This window comes from Diadema setosum, chromosome 1, assembly GCF_964275005.1.
Source record: "Diadema setosum chromosome 1, eeDiaSeto1, whole genome shotgun sequence".
Taxonomy (NCBI): domain Eukaryota; kingdom Metazoa; phylum Echinodermata; class Echinoidea; order Diadematoida; family Diadematidae; genus Diadema; species Diadema setosum.
In genome coordinates this window covers 2220671-2237487 of record NC_092685.1, presented here as the reverse complement: position 1 = coordinate 2237487, position 16817 = coordinate 2220671, and the positions used below count along the sequence as shown (strand labels likewise).

The window sequence follows — 16817 nt, the reverse complement described above, 5'->3', positions numbered from 1 at the left end:
AGTCTGCCTCTTTCGCCTCCACGTATAGCACTACTAGCCAGCACATAGCGTGTATCCGATCACTTGCATGCACCCTGGCTGCCATATGCGCTGCATGCTGGTTCTTGTAGCAGTGATTGCCGATTGCCCATGTGGTTGATCCACAGAACTCTTCTCACACTAGTAGTATTTCAACTCAAGATGGCGCTGTGTCTCTTTGATGTACTCGCTGGACAGATCGGGCTACATGGAATCACAAAACTATTGGAACCGGGTTGAGTTGCGGTACATTCGACACTGGAGCTTGGATTATTTTATTTGCATGAATGATTCGAACTTCTTCGCAAATCACACCATCAAGGGAGAACAACGATAACAAGCTCGACAAGTTTGTGGTTTCAGTCAACTCCCCTAATATACTTTTAATCGAATGCAAAAATGAATTATTCAGTTTTTCTCGTTTTCTTCTTGTCTTTTCAGAGTTTTTGTTCCATGTCCCTGGAGTAGTGTGGTTTGAATTTACAATCTATGTTGAAGTTAGACAGGGTCACGATATGTATTCAGCTGATGTATTCATTCAACATAGTAATAAATTATCTCTTTTTTTTAATTCTTTTCCCTTTTATCTTTCTTTTTCATTTTCCTCTCCTTATGACTATAATCCAGTCGCTATAGGAAACGATCCTAGCGGGAAAGACACAGGTGTTTGTGTTTTAAAACCACAAAATTCATGAAAATTAATAAAGTGGAATCAAATAAATGAAAAACGAAAATGCTCCATAGTTTGATCAAAATAGAAAGTTGATGACTATTAAACATTCATGTCTTTTCATTTAATAGGCCTAACTGATGTTGTTTCACTGTCACATTAAAAGTTAGATTGTCTTAAACCTTTAGTTATAAATAGAAACCTTGACTGAATTTCTCTTGTAGAACAATTAGAGCTAACTCCATTCTTGTTAAGTTGAGATTGGACCTATTTGTGACTAAAGCTGCTAAAAACAAAGAAAATATAAGGAAAATACAGGCTATCTTTAATCATAACTTTTAGAATATTCCTTGTTATGTCACAAGTGAGGTATTACTGGTAAGGTTTAATTTTGCTTTATCTGATGATGGACTTACTTTGAAAAGATTAGAATAGACGCTTAGCTCATTTTGTAATAAAATTCTTCTAATTCAAAGACTCTTCTAATTCAAGATACCTTGTACAGTTTTTCACTCCTACTCAGTCAAAGACATGTTCCTATATAATGCAAAATCCATTAGCCAATATTTCCTACATCTTTAATTCTTATAACAAGTTAGACAGCAAATTTCTCTTCCGCTTTTCACACATCATTTTCATATCTATCTGAAAGGACACTTTCACTCAAATATGATTTATTTGTAGGTTGAATAAAGCAATATCAATAGGGTAGCCTATAGAACACAGTAGTGAAAGATTGAGGAAAATTATTATACTACTGATATTGCTGCATTCACTGATATCACTCAATCCACACTTATTATCACAATAAACTTGTCCTTTAACATCCATATCCTCTATCTTGGAGCATATAATGTATTGATCCACTCACACTGAGAAGAGAAATTAATTTATCATTAGAATGTGAAATTTATAACATTCTGCAGCCTCTCATCCACTCCCCCCCCCCAAAAAAAAAACACCAATACTAATCACATGAATTCTAGTTTCTAACAGAGATACAGGGTAATTCTTAGGTGGCCACTGAGTTATTGGCAATTAAATGAACACCACTGACCAATCTCAATAATAAATTCACAGTTGATGGTTTAGGGCCCGTTTCATAAAACTTGTAATCAGTGACAAATTGTCATAGATGTGACAAGCTACTGAAATCCTTGCATCTGATTGGCTGAGAGCAAATATTTGTCATAGAAACGTGGCAGTTGTCGCTGATGACAAGTTTTATAAAACGGACCCCGTGGTTCAGCATATTAAGTCTATGGGCATTTCAGAATTGCGTATGGAAGGGGTTAAAATGCAGTTTTACCTAAACTGATTGGAATCATTTCACGTTCTTCATGCGCATTCCAACTCAGGGGCAGATCCAGAAATTCCGTAAAGGGGGTGGGGGTTGGGGGTGGGGGCGGAAACGATATTTCTGGTGCTACTTCCGGGTTTCATCTCATTCTTTTTCTTTTGTTTTAACAACAAATAAAGAAGAGGTGTGTACCCGGTGCGCCCCCCTCTGGATCCGCCACTGCAACTGACTGGCCATCATACTTTTGTTGTTCAATGCTATGTCATTGCTGCCTGGGGGGAAATGTTTTCAATGGAGAGAGAATCAGTTTTTGTGTATTGTAATATATGTAGGAACATAAAATGTAAGAAAACAAGAGAAACAGAGATGAAGAGAGAGAGAGAAAGAGGGAGAGAGAGAGATGGAGGGGGGGGGGGGGAGGAGCAAACAGATTGGAGGGAGAGATGGCCAGAGAGAGGGAGAGAAAACAACTATGTAAAATTAAAACAGAAATGTTTATCATCATTTGTGTCCTATTCATACTTTGCAGGGCATATGTCCACTGAGAAAATGGATCTTCACGCACAGCAATTACAGTATACGCCACTGAAAATGTCGAAACTGCTACAGAAAAATAAAGATCATCGTCTGTATTATCAAGGAGGTATGAGATTATACCTCCTTGGTATTATGTAGGCCTATATAGAAGTTTTATCGCAGCTGTCATATTTTCAGCTTGAAGATGAACTGAAATGTTGTGTATGGCGGTGTGTTGTCGTAGTCTTAATTTGATCGTTACAAGCTTATATCTTAAAATGTAACCTCCTTAAAAATATAATGAAAGATTTTTTGAAATTAGAATATATTTTTCAAGCTTTACTTTTAGTTAAAATGTGCTACAATTTTTATATTTATCAATATGATCCAATTGTACGAACAAATAAATTGAACATCTTTACAAAGACTAATGAACTCTTGCGTTGCGTGACGACGTATCAACAATCCACTCAGCTGTGCCGATGGTGGCCCGTAGGAGAAGCACGGCACCGTACCACTGGCCTACCCGACCCGTAAGCAGCGAGATGCTATACCGCCGTGTGTCGGGCCGGAACCGCTTGAGTGCCCTATTTTTGTTGCGGGTGCTTGTTCATGTTGTTCGGAGAATGTAGCGGTTAACATGAACGGAACAGTCAGTAAATTGGAGCCGAAAGCCCGGACACAAATCACAGGATTAGTTACATAAATAGGCCACGCGTAAGAATGGACACATTACAGTCTAATTAACGACGATGTCTAAATCTACGACGACAGTGCCCTCGTCGAAAGCAGCATCTGCAACACTCACAGGCGACAAGAGTGACGAAGAAACAGAAAATGGCGGCGGCGGCGGCGGCGGCGGAGGAGGTGTCTTGTTTTATGTGAACAAGGACGGTTTCCCCATGTCACATCAGACATGGGAGAAAATGTGGAACCACTGTGCAAATATTCATCCCGATGGTGAGAACATGGTGAACAAAATTCGCGGAAATAAAACTGTTCCAAAGGTGAGAGCTTTAACTTATGACCAAATCTAAACCACTGTACTGAAACATTTAGGTCTGGAATCTCTAGATCTAATTTATACAGTTCGGTTGTAATACTAATAATATTGATCATGTATATCTGCAGTCACTGAGTCAGGTTGGTTAATGTGATAGAGTCTAGTCCTAGTTAGCAGGTTGAGATGTATGGTAACCCTACTACATATCGACCACCCTTATTGAAACCGACCGCGTATAATTCGCACACTGAACACTTAATACGCACTTCTCTGCGCGCAAAGCACATAAAAATGGATTGGCTTTGAATGTAGATTAGGATGGTGTGGGAAAACGCGATAATTCACTCTTCATTAATGGTTTTAATCAAGGACAAAATTTCGAATGAATATTTTCACCGAATCGTAATGACAGCACAATGTAATGTCTATGGAAGTTTCTAAAAGGCTTCTAAAAAGCTTCGTACAACACGGTGTTCAAAACAACTCGGTTTACGTGCATTGTCAATGCAAAATCAGCGGTCGATCCTAAAAACGCGATTTACCGCGGGGAGCTGAAACGAGGCCACGCAAGTTCGTCGGCGATATTTTTGCACTGAAACTTCGAATCGAAAAGGGAACAACGGCATTTGATAGAGCTGGATTTTCTCAATCACGTAGGTCAAGTTTTTTACGTGAATTTCAGTGTTAAATATTCTTATCAAGCAAATAAACATTAGGCGGTCGATTAGTAGTAGGTCCAACCCTATATGTATTGATGTAAACACAGCCCAATTCAAGTGGCGTGTTGTGCATTCTGCTTTTTAACTTTTTGATGCAGTGTAGTAAGACAGATTGAACTCCGTGCTCGGTACTCGGTTTGGTTGTATGGATGGCGATTATATCCGCCACCCGAAGTATATATATGGTTGGCGATAGTATATCTGCCACCAGGAATATATATCACATACTACAGTACGGTCGGCGATAATACATCGGCCACCAGGGGGGCATTTCATGAAGGAACTTGTCGGATAAAATGTGCGACAAGTCAATTATATCCGACAAGTTCAGAGAAATCAGCCAATCAGACTAAAGAATTTCTCAAAACTTGTCGGATATTATTGACTTGTCAGATATTTTATCCGACAAGTTCCTTCATGAAATGCCCCCCAGGAGTATATAACATATACGGTCGGCGATAATATATCTGCCACCGCGAATATACAAGCCAATACCGGTGCAGCGGTACATACTAGTAATTAGATTAATCAAATTGATATTCAAGTTTCAAGTTCAAGTTCAAGTTTCAAGTTTATTTTCCACATCTCATAAAAAGAAAAATTAAATCAATGTGATTTCATGTGAGCATAACAAAAATGAACACAGAGAAAAAAACAATCAATAACAAAATAACGCACATGTATAAAAATCAGAGTTTGTGACTCGGGATATGTGGCGAGTGTGGAGGGGAACAGCAATAGGCCATTGACCTTTCGAGGCCGAACCCCATAGACAAAAAATAAAAAAAAAGAGAGTCATTTAAAATAATGATGTCATAATTAACAGTTATCAATTAAAGCATTACAGAATAATTAACAACAAGCACATAAAACAATTACAAGTACTAAATGCACTTACAGAGGACAAATTAAGACACAAATTACAAAACAAAAACAGTCTACAAAACGGGACATTATGTAGCACTAAGCAAGATAGGACTACACATCTATACAATAATTTGAAATAAGCTGTAACTTATATTTTCTTCTGAATGATGCAAGAGATGGACTTTGTTTTAAATCAATGTTTAAACTGTTCCACAATTTTGGACCTAAAAATCTTATACTACTTCTTGATATCTTATATCGGTAAAATGGAACGTACATATTGCACGAATTTCGGGTTTCATAAAAATTTATAGATCTATTAAATGCAAAGTAAGAGCTGAAAATTTGAGGTAAATAACCTTTAGAGTGTTTATACATAAAACTGGCTACTTGAATCAAATAAACATCATTTACTTTGAGCATATTCAACTTCTTAAAAAGAAAATCAGTAGATGTTAAAAAAGCTGAATTCGTTATAACACGGATTGCACGCTTTTGCAAAATATATACTCTATTCAATAAATACATTGCACATTTCCCCCATGCACAAATACAATATGAAATATGTGGTAATATCATAGTATTATATAAATTCACTAAAATGCGCAGTGGTAAAAAACTTTTCATCCTATTCAAAACACCAATAACTTTAGATATTTTACAAGATATATCATTGATGTGATATTTCCAACTCAAATGTTCATCAACTATGACACCTAAAAATGTAACATTCTGAGCCTCTGTTATTCTATTTTCATACAACATTATATTCAATGAACTAGTATCTATTTTGACATTGTTTGGTCTGAATACCATATAAACAGTTTTTTCATAATTTATTGTAAGTTTATTGACTACAAACCAATCACACACCTTCTTTAGTTCAGTATTCAACAATGCTGTCATATCATGTATATTTTTGCCAGATAAAAATAAATTAGTGTCATCTGCAAACATAATTGGGTTTAAAATATCACTCACAAAACACAGATCATTTACATATATCAGAAAAAGCAATGGTCCTAATACAGAACCTTGAGGAACACCAACATTTATAAAATTATATTTCGAGTAATGATTATCAATAAATACATATTGTTGTCTGTCTGTTAAATAACTTTCAAACCACTGTAAAACATTTCCCCTAATTCCATAATGATACATCTTCTTTAAAAGAATCGAAATATTAATAGAATCAAAAGCCTTTGATAAATCTAAAAACAAACCCAGAATTATTTTCTTTTCTTCAAATGCTGTAGATACATTATTAACAAACTCTAAAAGTGCCATATCTGTACTAAAACCTTCTCTAAAACCAAATTGTTTATTATACAAAATATTGTTTTTATCTAAAAAAGCTGTCAATCTCTTATGAACAAGTTTTTCAAATATTTTAGAAAAAACTGACAAAATTGAAATAGGTCTATAATTTGAACATGAATATTTATCTCCCTTTTTATATACGGGTATCACTTTTGCTAATTTTAAATCTGTGGGATATATACCTTGTTCAACTGAAGTATTAAAAATATGTGACAAGGGAAAAGAGATAAGATGGGCACATCGTTTTAAAACAGAAGAATCAACGCCATCATGGCCAGGAGATTTGTTTGCACTTAAACTCATAATAACAGATACAATATCTCCTTCACTAATTGGTGTAAAAAACATAGATTGAGAAAAATTATCTTTCATATAGTGTGAGAAATCTTTATCTAAAGAAGAATGCGGCAGATTATTCATTAACTTAGTTCCAACACTACTGAAATAATCATTAAATGTATCAGCAATACTTTTCTTATCATCAATTGCTACACCATTATGCTCAATGTAATCACAACTATCTTTCTTACAATTCTTATTCAACAAATTATTGATTACTCTCCATGTACCTTTTAAATCACTCTTCACTTTGTCAAAGACATTTTGATAATAGGCACGTTTAGCTGCACGGATCATATTGTTAACAGTATTTCTATATTGCTTGTAAATGTGTTTACGATATTGAGTGGGGTTTTTCAAATATTTTTTATACAATATATACTTTTTATGACACATCTTTTTCAGTTCTTTAGTAAACCAAGTTTGACAATTATTATTTTTCTTAATATTTACTTTTTTAACAACAAAACATTCATTATACGTATCTAAAAATGTGCGCATAAAATATTCATATTTCTCATCAACCGTAGGAACTTCCACAAGATTATTCCATTTAACAGACTGTAACAAACCAAGCAATTTCACTATATTTACCTCATTAATAACTCTTCTGTATATATGCTTATCATCATCGTTATATACTCGACTACCATTATACACAATAAAAGGAGATAAGTGATCACTGACATCTGAAATGAGAATACCAGCTGTGACAACATTTTCTGAGCGGTTGATTAAAACATTATCAAGTAAGCTAGCTGACGAGTGTGTTATTCTTGTTGGCTTGAATATCATAGGAGAAAAAGAAGATGAAATGAATAAATCTAAAAATTGATGTGTCACATTGTTATCAACCAATAGATCAACATTAAAATCACCTACTATAATACATTGTTTCCTTTCTTGAGATATTTTGTGGAGTACAGGTTGTAGCATATCAATAAAAGACTGAATTGGTTGATTAGGGGGTCTATAAACAGTAGCTACAATAAGATTATTTTGAGAGTTGGCTATTTCAATAAACACAGACTCAATACATTCATTAAAAACATCAAAATCAAAACGTTGTTTAAATCTATATTTACTATGTACAAAAAGGCCAACACCTCCACCTCTCCTATTTGACCTCCCCTTTCCAACAAAATTGTACTGAGGTAACGAAAATAACACATTATCATTGTCCTGCATCCACGTTTCCGACACTCCAATAACAGACAAATCTAAATCTAAAGAGTTTAAACAAGAAACGAAATTATCATAATTTCCTTTAAGGCTTCTACAATTAAAATGAACACAAGTCATCATAGCAGGAGTATTATATTGTTTCATTTCATTCTTAAATTCACTTGGAAGGTAATATCGTGTAGTTGTCACACATTCCTCATCTAACGTGTTTTGCATATTCTGATTTAACTTACTGGTTTTACACGTATAACAAATGCCATCTCGCAGTATTTGGTTGTTACATAATGCACACTTACTATTTACAGACATGTATCCTAAGATATAACATATAAAACATAAAAGAGAACATATATTCACATACAATTATCACAATAACTTATCTCAGTTATACACTGAAATTTAGAATGAGCAAAAGAAAAAAAATAACCAAATCAAATTTCTGATAACAACAGATTTAGAAACAAGTCATTGCCTGATTACAATGTATTATTACCTTTAGGAGGAATTCAGCAGTGATGATACTATATTACAATGCATAGAAGCAAAAGAAGATACATATCAATGCAGTAACAGTGTTTACATGTTTACAATCAAAATTTTTACATTCTGGGGCCGCCACTAGTGAATAACATTAACTGTAGATCACAAGTTCTTTAAGTCACTTTCACATCTGATCAGTTTCTTTACTGTCCTTCCGTTTGTCGCTGGTATTTCTGCGATGATGCGGCCATCTGAGGACCATGCAGCCTTCACTTTCGCGTGCTGGGATGCCTTGCGTAACAGGTCAACGTTTCGCTTTGTGAGGTCCTCATGGATTGAAACTCCGCTTCCTTTCAAATGTCTTCTTCTTTTCAAGATCTCTTGTCGCTTTCTGTAGGAGGTCAACTTGACTATGATGGGCCTGGGTGCAGCTGTATCTGCCTTCTTTCTTCCCGTGCGATGGCTACGGTCGATGTCCTTTTCAGGATTGATGGCAAGCCCCAGGTCTTTCTTGGCGATGTCACAAAGAATGTCATCAGTGCTTTCCCCTTCTCTTTCTCTCACTCCAAATATGCGGATGCAGTTTCTCCGGGAGTATTGTTCCATGTCCCACTGTGCTTGAACCAAAGTGTCAATGCGGTCAGCCTGCTTACTCATCTCTTTCTTTAGGACAGCTATTTGGTGGGCTTTGTTGTCACAGTCTGTTTGAAGGTCATGCATCTGACCTTCAAGAGCTTCAATGCGGTCATCGAGCTTGACAAAAGCCTTGTCCACAGCTTTGCTGATGGCAGCATCGAGCATCTCAATGTAGTCGCCATTCTTCAGAAGTTCCTTTATCACACTGCAAACAAGAGCTGATGACTGTCGGGTTGAAGGTGGTGAATTGAGGGCCATTGAGGAAGGCTTAACTCCACTGAACACTTTCCTTTGAAAGAGTGACACCTTTGTCCTGGAGTAAGGCACTGTTCAGCTGGAGGAACACAAAAGCTAGATTATCCTGTCTGCACTTGGAGAATGAGATGCTTCAATCAAATGAAGAAACCCGCACTCGATGTGGATATCTGGGACTATATGAGTCTGGTGGTTCAAATCTTGGCTTGAGGAGCAAAAAAATCAAATGCAAATATCTCTTCTTGTACCTTCTTATACTTCACAAAAGTCCTCCTGCTTCCTTAGTGACTTGTTTCCTCCAAGGTTTTCAACCTGTATCAGATCATGGTCGTCTGGCTGGGAGTTAAAAGCAGGAAAATAAGCACCAAGCACAAGCACCAAGCACCATTTCACACTAACAATGGACACTAACAATGGATATTGATAATGATAATAAAAATTAGAATAAAAAGTCTCTGCTAGACGTGCACAAACAATTACATTCTCAGTAGTAATTCAAAATGAAATGCTCTCAACCTTGCCTAATTTGAATCTATTTGAACTGAAGAAATAACTTCGACTTAAAGAAAATTTGACTTATGATTGATTAAAATCTATAGAATATGAAGAGAAGAGGACTTGAAAAGACTTTCAACTTGGGCAATTACTCAACTTACATGAGGTCGACTTAAGCAAGGTTGATTTCATTTTTGACATTGATCGTACTGAACAGTATGTGATGAACAGTTCGGCTAGTACATTGTACAATGTACTACACTACTACTAGTACTAGTACTGCTAAAGATGCACTGTATGTACACATTTCGTAATCCCTGTCCAATCCCTTTGTCCTTCATCTAGTGATCGCACACATTCAGACACATGCAACCAAAGTTACATTTTCTCACACAGAGATGAAATCACAACAACATTAATTAGCCAGGCAACATTTTGATGATACGTGGTGGCATTTTATCAAGTGTAGTCAGTGCGTGTAAAATTCTATGTACCATGACTCAGTGTCATATTTCTAAACCTTCCGGAGTAGATGTCTAAAGAGGTGTGACTGACCTTTGTTCTTATTTCATGTAATGTACATGAAGTATCATATCAAAGTAACTTTTCCATTTCCCAGGTTCCTGTTCCAACGGCTCCATCAGTTCATCTGTACACATCTGCATCAACAAGAGTTGAGGCTGTACAGAACTACATGAAAGAACTTCAGTATCCTTTCCTTGAAATGAGGAATTTTACTTTCTGGTAAAGGAATCCAGTTGATGAATTGTAAAGTGTGGGCACTGTCTTATTACATGTCATGGTATGTATACACTCATGTCTTTGATTGTTGAATATGAAGTACATGTTGTATGAGCTGTCATGATTTTCATGCAAATTTTTTTTTTTCTCAAAGAAAAATGTCTCATGTGTAGTATGTAAATGTTACAGTATCAGAATATTGTAAAATTTGTACCTTGACCAATGTAATTTGTCAGATACAACCATACAGGCATGCAATTCTATGAGATCAGAAAGAACAGACCACTCTCAGGGTAAGTAGAATATCTCACCAGTACCTCTGATATGCCATGACAAGTTGCTATGGCATATTAAAAGTATTTGTTTGTTTGTCTGTGCTTGTATTTAGTTTCCTCTTCTCCAAGTAGATTTTACGTATTGATTTTTATTTATTAATTATTATTTTTTTTTTTAAAGATGGCTGCCACTCAAAGCTCCTAGACTGCACACTGAGACATTCATTGAAATTCAGTATCATGCTGCTAATGTACAAGGTACAGGCCTTTCTAATTCTCCACTGTTTCAGTAGTCATCTGTGTATGCCTCTTACTCTATAATATATTGTCCTACTCACATTTTTTTTTTTCATGCAGAATGCTTAAAAATATCAGTGTTATTTGTTTTCGTTCTTTCTAGGTTAATGGAGTCTGCAAAGGAAATGATAAGAGAATCCCTGCCAATCAAGTGCTTGGAGGCTGTCATACTTGGAATGTATCCTTTCATTTAAAGCTGATTCTACCATCAGTCTCAAAGGTGTGAAGTATATACTGTAGGTGACTGAGCTGACATCTGTACACCATTCGGCCTGCTTTAACCTGCAGGTGATTTTATTGATTTATTTTTGTTTTCTTATTTGTATACCAGTTAGATACTCAAAATTAAAGGCAGCACAAAATTCTTTGCAATAAATGATCTGGGGTCTGAAACCTGTGAGTATATATGCCAGTCTCACCTGGTGAAGACATTCTATCTTTCATGAAGAGATGGAAAAGTTCAATACACTTGTAGCACATTGAAGTTTATGAAGTCTGTTGTACATATAAACAGTTATGGTACAAGAAGACAAGTTTTAAACCCATAGATATCTCTGTAAGGCTCGTTGTTTTTGATATGTCTTTCATCTTTGTTTTATTCCTTAGCTGCAGGGTATTGATACAACACTCCCAGAAGTTCAAGGGCCCACAAATGTTCTGTGTACTAAAAAATACTGTATAGCCATGTGGTCAAATTAAGTAATAAGTTAAAGGGGAAGGTGTTGCTATGTTTTCTCATGTCAGTTCCACAGTCCTTGACAAGTACACTTCTGTTTAGCTATCTGACAAATGGAACCCCTGGCCTTGAGCGATTTCCTATCAGCTTTAAGACGCAGTTCTCAGGAAACATCCACAGGCATGTGGTCCTTGGCTTGGCGCACAATTCTCGCTATGGTGCCCTCGGGATGAGCAGGAGGGAAGACTTGATGGACAAGCACATAGAGTTCAAGGTTGGTATATATCTGTAGTTTGGCATAGTTTGTGTGTAATTCAAACCTTATCTTTTTCTTGGGGTATGAAACAACCTTTAAAAGGAATGATCGACGACGGAAACTAATTCACTCAGCTACTGTATAGATAACAAAAGGTTGAATACAGTAAAAATTGAAAGTCTTGAATTGAAGTGATATGTAGTAATCATTAGCTGTGGCAAGAGCAAGGAATCAATTCAAAGGAGTTCTTTGTACAAATTTGAATGGGCCTTAATAATGATGTCATATTTCATGGAAAAATAAAAAACATATCACTTACAAGGGATTCAAGTAAAGACTACTCTGAAACTGAACATTAAGTGTAGTGTGAATGCACTCTTAAATGTGTATTAATAGTGATGATTTATTTTCCTTTGGTAAGTTCATATGCCTGGAGAACCACATTTGTGTTAAGAAAGTTTAGGAAACATGAACTTCTGCTGTTTGTCTTTTTTTTTTAAATTCTGAGTCTCTGTCATTTTAACATGCATCATTTCTACATTGTGTTTATGTTTGTTTGTTTCTGCAGTCATTATCAGAACTCATTTTCAACTACCAAGATGCTTACAAGAAGTGTAAGTACATCCACAAATGATATCAAAGTTGTTTAAAATTTCAAGAAAACAAATATTTCTGTCACATTGTGTTTTTTACCCCTCAAAAAACCCTCCACTATTAATATTCTTTATGAAAAATACATTTAAATTTAGAAATGTAGGCCTTATAATAGTTGAAAGAGAAATGAAAATTTCGAATTTAAACTAAGGCATAGATATGGCATAGTCTAGATATATGTATAGTAATGTGATGTTAAGTTTTATTGAAATAGCTGCATTCTGAGTTAAATTGCCCTTTAATGAAGAACTCTTCATGAAAATATGAAGGTATGAGGAAGAGGGCTCCATTTATTTTTTTCTTTTCAAGTACCAGTGATCTGAATTGTTAAAAGTTCCTGTTTTCTTGCTTGTATGCAATGACTGCAAATGTTATTTGGTTAGCTTGAGTTTTTTTTTTTTTTTTTTTTGGTAACTTGTACACAAACCGCAAATTTCAAAAGAGAATGTGTGTGTGTGAGTGCACATGTGTAATTGTGAATGCTGTAGTCTGCATCATTACCCTAGTTGAGTGAAAATTTCATGATAAGGATATGCTTGGCGTCCCAGAAATCAATTAGATATGACATCTTTACTTTCAAACATCAAACTAGGTACCCGTTTCAGTCTTTCAAAAGGAGCTGATGTGTTATGTGTACTGTTCTATATCTGTTCCCTTGTAAACAGACTGGCACATAGTGAAGAAGGTGAAAGTTGGTCTACCAATCTCCCATGATCCTCACAGCTTTGAGCAGATTCAATGGAGGGTAATTATGGCTGATGTTAGCCATCTCTTGTCTCTCTCTGGAAAAGATTACAGATCAAAACATGAGTATCAATTATAATACATGTACATTGTACTTACAATGTATTTCTACGTTTACCCAGGTACTTTTGATATTTTTCTGTATATCGTGTCAGTACATACTGCAGTCACATTATGGTATCTTCATAACAGAGGCAAAGTAGAGTCTCTCTCCTTTCTTGCATAGGATCAGTAAGAGCAGATTTTTACCTTCTGTACCACAGTATGTAATGAGGAGGTAAAACATCTATTATATTCAGGGGAAGTGTTTATTTCAGTCCCACCAATTAACCCGTTGAAGAGGTACGATGGACCAATTTTGCTGGAACAAGCATTTCCCATAGACACCTGCCCGAGTATTCTCGGGATTAATCTTCAGTGGGTTAACAAGAGTAACTTGAACCCAATTATACAGAGTCAACTGTATCACACAGTTGTAACATTTCAAACCAGAATGTCAGTTATCAAACAACTGGAGGTGACTTGTATTGTTCATTTGCGTTACATGCTAATAGTTCTTACTATTAAATGAACAAGGTTCAGTAAAATTAGCCAAAGTATTCCATTCGCCCTAATCTTAGTTCTATTTCACCCACAAAAGTGTGACAAGTAAACAATGTGTTTATGTTTTTGTCTTCTTCTATTGGTGCCATGATATACTGACACTATGGTCCACTTTATGTGTGTGATGTTTGTTTTCCAGCACCTTTCTCTCAATCTATGGAAAATGAGTCGGACAGAGGCCACAAGAGAGATTGACAAGTATGCCAAGGACATGAGAGCATGTGTAAGTACCCTAGTTGGTCTTTTTGTATCACAAGCAGGAGGTAAGGCCATGGTGTTCGCTGATGTTGGGTCCACTGTAAGTCAATTTTGCAGCTTGCAGAGAGAGTAAATGGAAAGCAAGATGAGCATAGTTTGAGAGCTCTGTGTGGCCCAAGTCTCAGCATCAGATTTTTCTGATAACTCTTCAACATGACCTATACTCAATAACCTAAAAGGTATTTACCTGCAGTACTGTAAATTACTGTAAAAGTAGAAATTTTCGCAGTGTTGAAATTTTCACACATTTCGCGCAACCAGAAGATAGCGTGAAAATAAAAGCATGTGAAGATTTTTGCGTGCCATATGTTCCAGTAGCTGATGTCTTGATTCCGCGGAATTAAAAACATGCAAAACTCTTATTACCTGGCCAAGCGCGAAAAATTAGTCGCGCGAAAATATCCACTTTTACAGTACTGCATTTGCTTGTGAATATCATAAAGTGTTGTATCTCCAAGTGTACTTATCAATCCAAGATAATTGACTGTTTTCTCTATGCTGTAAAGCAAAAGATGTGTAGGCATGCATTCATTTTACAGAGGGCAAGGGAACAGGAAAACTGAAATTTTTTTTCTAGGTATGGAATGGATTTGTCAGTTTCATCCTATATTCTTTGAAAGACATTTCCAGTCTACACATTGCATTTACTTCATCAGTGATGAAACATAGTCAGCTCTATCACACAGAGTGAAGTTATACAGACATCTGAATTTCCAGACTTCGCCAGACTTTGTCTAACCATCATCACCTTTCTATCCTAGTACAAATCCAGCAGGTCTGGTAATGCCAGCTACCAGTTTGTCCAAGAGGCCAACCCGTACAACTCACCCCGAAGAAACCCTGGCCCCAGCAACACGCCTCGTATCAGAGAGAGTCATGCTTCCCCTGTGGCCATCAGGATGACCCAGGCAGGGACGGAGCAGGACAGCGATGATGATGGCCCTGTTGTAGAGAAGAAGCTCCATGCAGGAGGATATGAGATCAGGATTTAAACCCTTTGTGTGCCTCATTGATTTCTTATCCATTGGTTTGTGTGTGAAATTAATCCACATTTGACTCACTGGCAGAGAAAGGGTTAGAGGAATGCAAATGTACATAATATGTAGTATACCATGTGCTTTCACATAATCTAGTGCAGCAGGTAATATTCAAAACCTTCCTGAATAAATCAGTTCTCTTCATAGAAGACTTCTTGTGTTTGATGCTATATCATTGCTATACCCCCAAAAATGTGCTCAACAAATAAAAATAGTATTTTTATATTTCAATATAATTATGTAGAAATATAAGATGTAAGAAAAAGAGGAATAGAAGAAAGAGATAGAGAGAGAGAGAGAGATTTTATGGAAATGATGCTGGCATCTGTAAAAAAAAGAAATACAAACAAGCATGTAAAACTGAAATATAAATGTTATCTTCATTTGTGTTCTACTTCATTTCCATGGAGAATTTAAGCATATACAGTGCAAGTATCTTGATTTAAAAGAAAGAAATATAAGAAGTATAGGTACACGTATTTGAGATTTACAAGATATTATTCAGCTCTTAATTTTCCATTTGATTTTAAAAATCAAAGAAATTAGTATCTGACTCTGTTAGTCATATTGAAACTATTCATACTCTACAGGGTATACAATATACTGAGAAAATGAATTATTTTTGACATTTTCCACTTTAGAAGAGATGTAATGATATCCAAAACATGAGGCTTTCTTATCTGTACATAGTACTGTATGCATTTTTGTTCTGAAATGAAATCTCAGAGTTGCCAATTAGAACTTTAGCAGTTAGAATAGCATTTGATGACATAAATGGTATCCCGGGGTATCAAATAAAAATCAGCCATTTTGTTGAATTAATATTATTTTTTTTAAAAGGTCGTACCCTGGGTGCCAAAAAGAGAAAATTGGTGCTGGAGCTAGCGCGCGCTAGCCACTGCACTGCACTTCACTGAAGCACACGCTAGTGGTAGCACAGCGTGCCATGCATGCATAGTATAACATGCAGTGGCATGGGAATGACTACTACAGTATGTACACACACACAGTGCATGCATTTTTCTCCGGCTGTCCTCGAGTGGACGTGAGGTGGTGCTACACAATGCGGTAATCCAGGTTACTACGTTACCCCGGGGTAACACGTGATGCATCATTTGTCTCACTTGCCCACAGTGCTGAGTATATTCTTGTATTACAGAGTACATGTACTTCAAGCTCTGATCAGAGTTACTGTATTTTTTCTCGGCAACTTTGTGTTGCAGGTACACTGTATAATGCACTTGATTTAAAAAAAAAACAACAAAGCAAAACAAAACAAAACCCACAAACATCAATGTGATGGTTGCAATGAAACCGATCATAAATCAAAAACAGTATAAAACCATGCTGCCAAACTTTAAAACTCAGTTTTTAGTGTTGATACATAGTCACCACAGTCAAAGCGGCCGTAGTGGCCACATGCTGTATACGGGCACTAAAACCCCCTCCCCCCGGGAGCTATGTCTGTAA

The 16817-nt window shown here is 36.1% G+C and overlaps 2 protein-coding genes across 3 annotated transcripts; one reads left to right on the top strand and one right to left on the bottom strand.

Annotated features, from left to right (window-relative positions):
- The first annotated feature begins 2989 nt into the window (after positions 1-2989).
- Positions 2990-15643, top strand: LOC140246300 (tubulinyl-Tyr carboxypeptidase 2-like). Of its 2 annotated transcripts, XM_072325770.1 has the most exons (9): positions 2990-3511; positions 10426-10514; positions 10784-10840; positions 11223-11297; positions 11898-12069; positions 12620-12665; positions 13371-13450; positions 14192-14275; positions 15072-15641. In XM_072325770.1, the coding sequence occupies exons 1-9, from the start codon at positions 3257-3259 to the stop codon at positions 15300-15302; spliced, it is 1089 nt and encodes a 362-aa protein (XP_072181871.1). In that variant the 5' UTR covers positions 2990-3256; the 3' UTR covers positions 15303-15641. The 2 variants fall into 2 exon arrangements, with proteins under 2 accessions (XP_072181871.1, XP_072181878.1); XM_072325777.1 differs by lacking the exons at positions 10784-10840; positions 11223-11297 and having other exon boundaries at positions 15072-15643.
- LOC140232323 (uncharacterized) lies at positions 8583-9314 on the bottom strand. The gene has a single exon (XM_072312456.1). The coding sequence runs from the start codon at positions 9312-9314 to the stop codon at positions 8583-8585; it is 732 nt and encodes a 243-aa protein (XP_072168557.1).
- Positions 15644-16817: the final 1174 nt, after the last annotated feature.

Coding starts and splice junctions, on each gene's coding strand:
- LOC140246300 (XM_072325770.1), top strand. CDS start 3,257: ATGTCTAAATCTACGACGACAGTGCCCTCGTCGAAAGCAGCATCTGCA. Junction 3,512..10,425: donor GAAATAAAACTGTTCCAAAG/GTGAGAGCTTTA, acceptor TCCATTTCCCAG/GTTCCTGTTCCAACGGCTCC. Junction 12,666..13,370: donor CCAAGATGCTTACAAGAAGT/GTAAGTACATCC, acceptor CCTTGTAAACAG/ACTGGCACATAGTGAAGAAG.
- LOC140232323 (XM_072312456.1), bottom strand. CDS start 9,314: ATGGCCCTCAATTCACCACCTTCAACCCGACAGTCATCAGCTCTTGTT.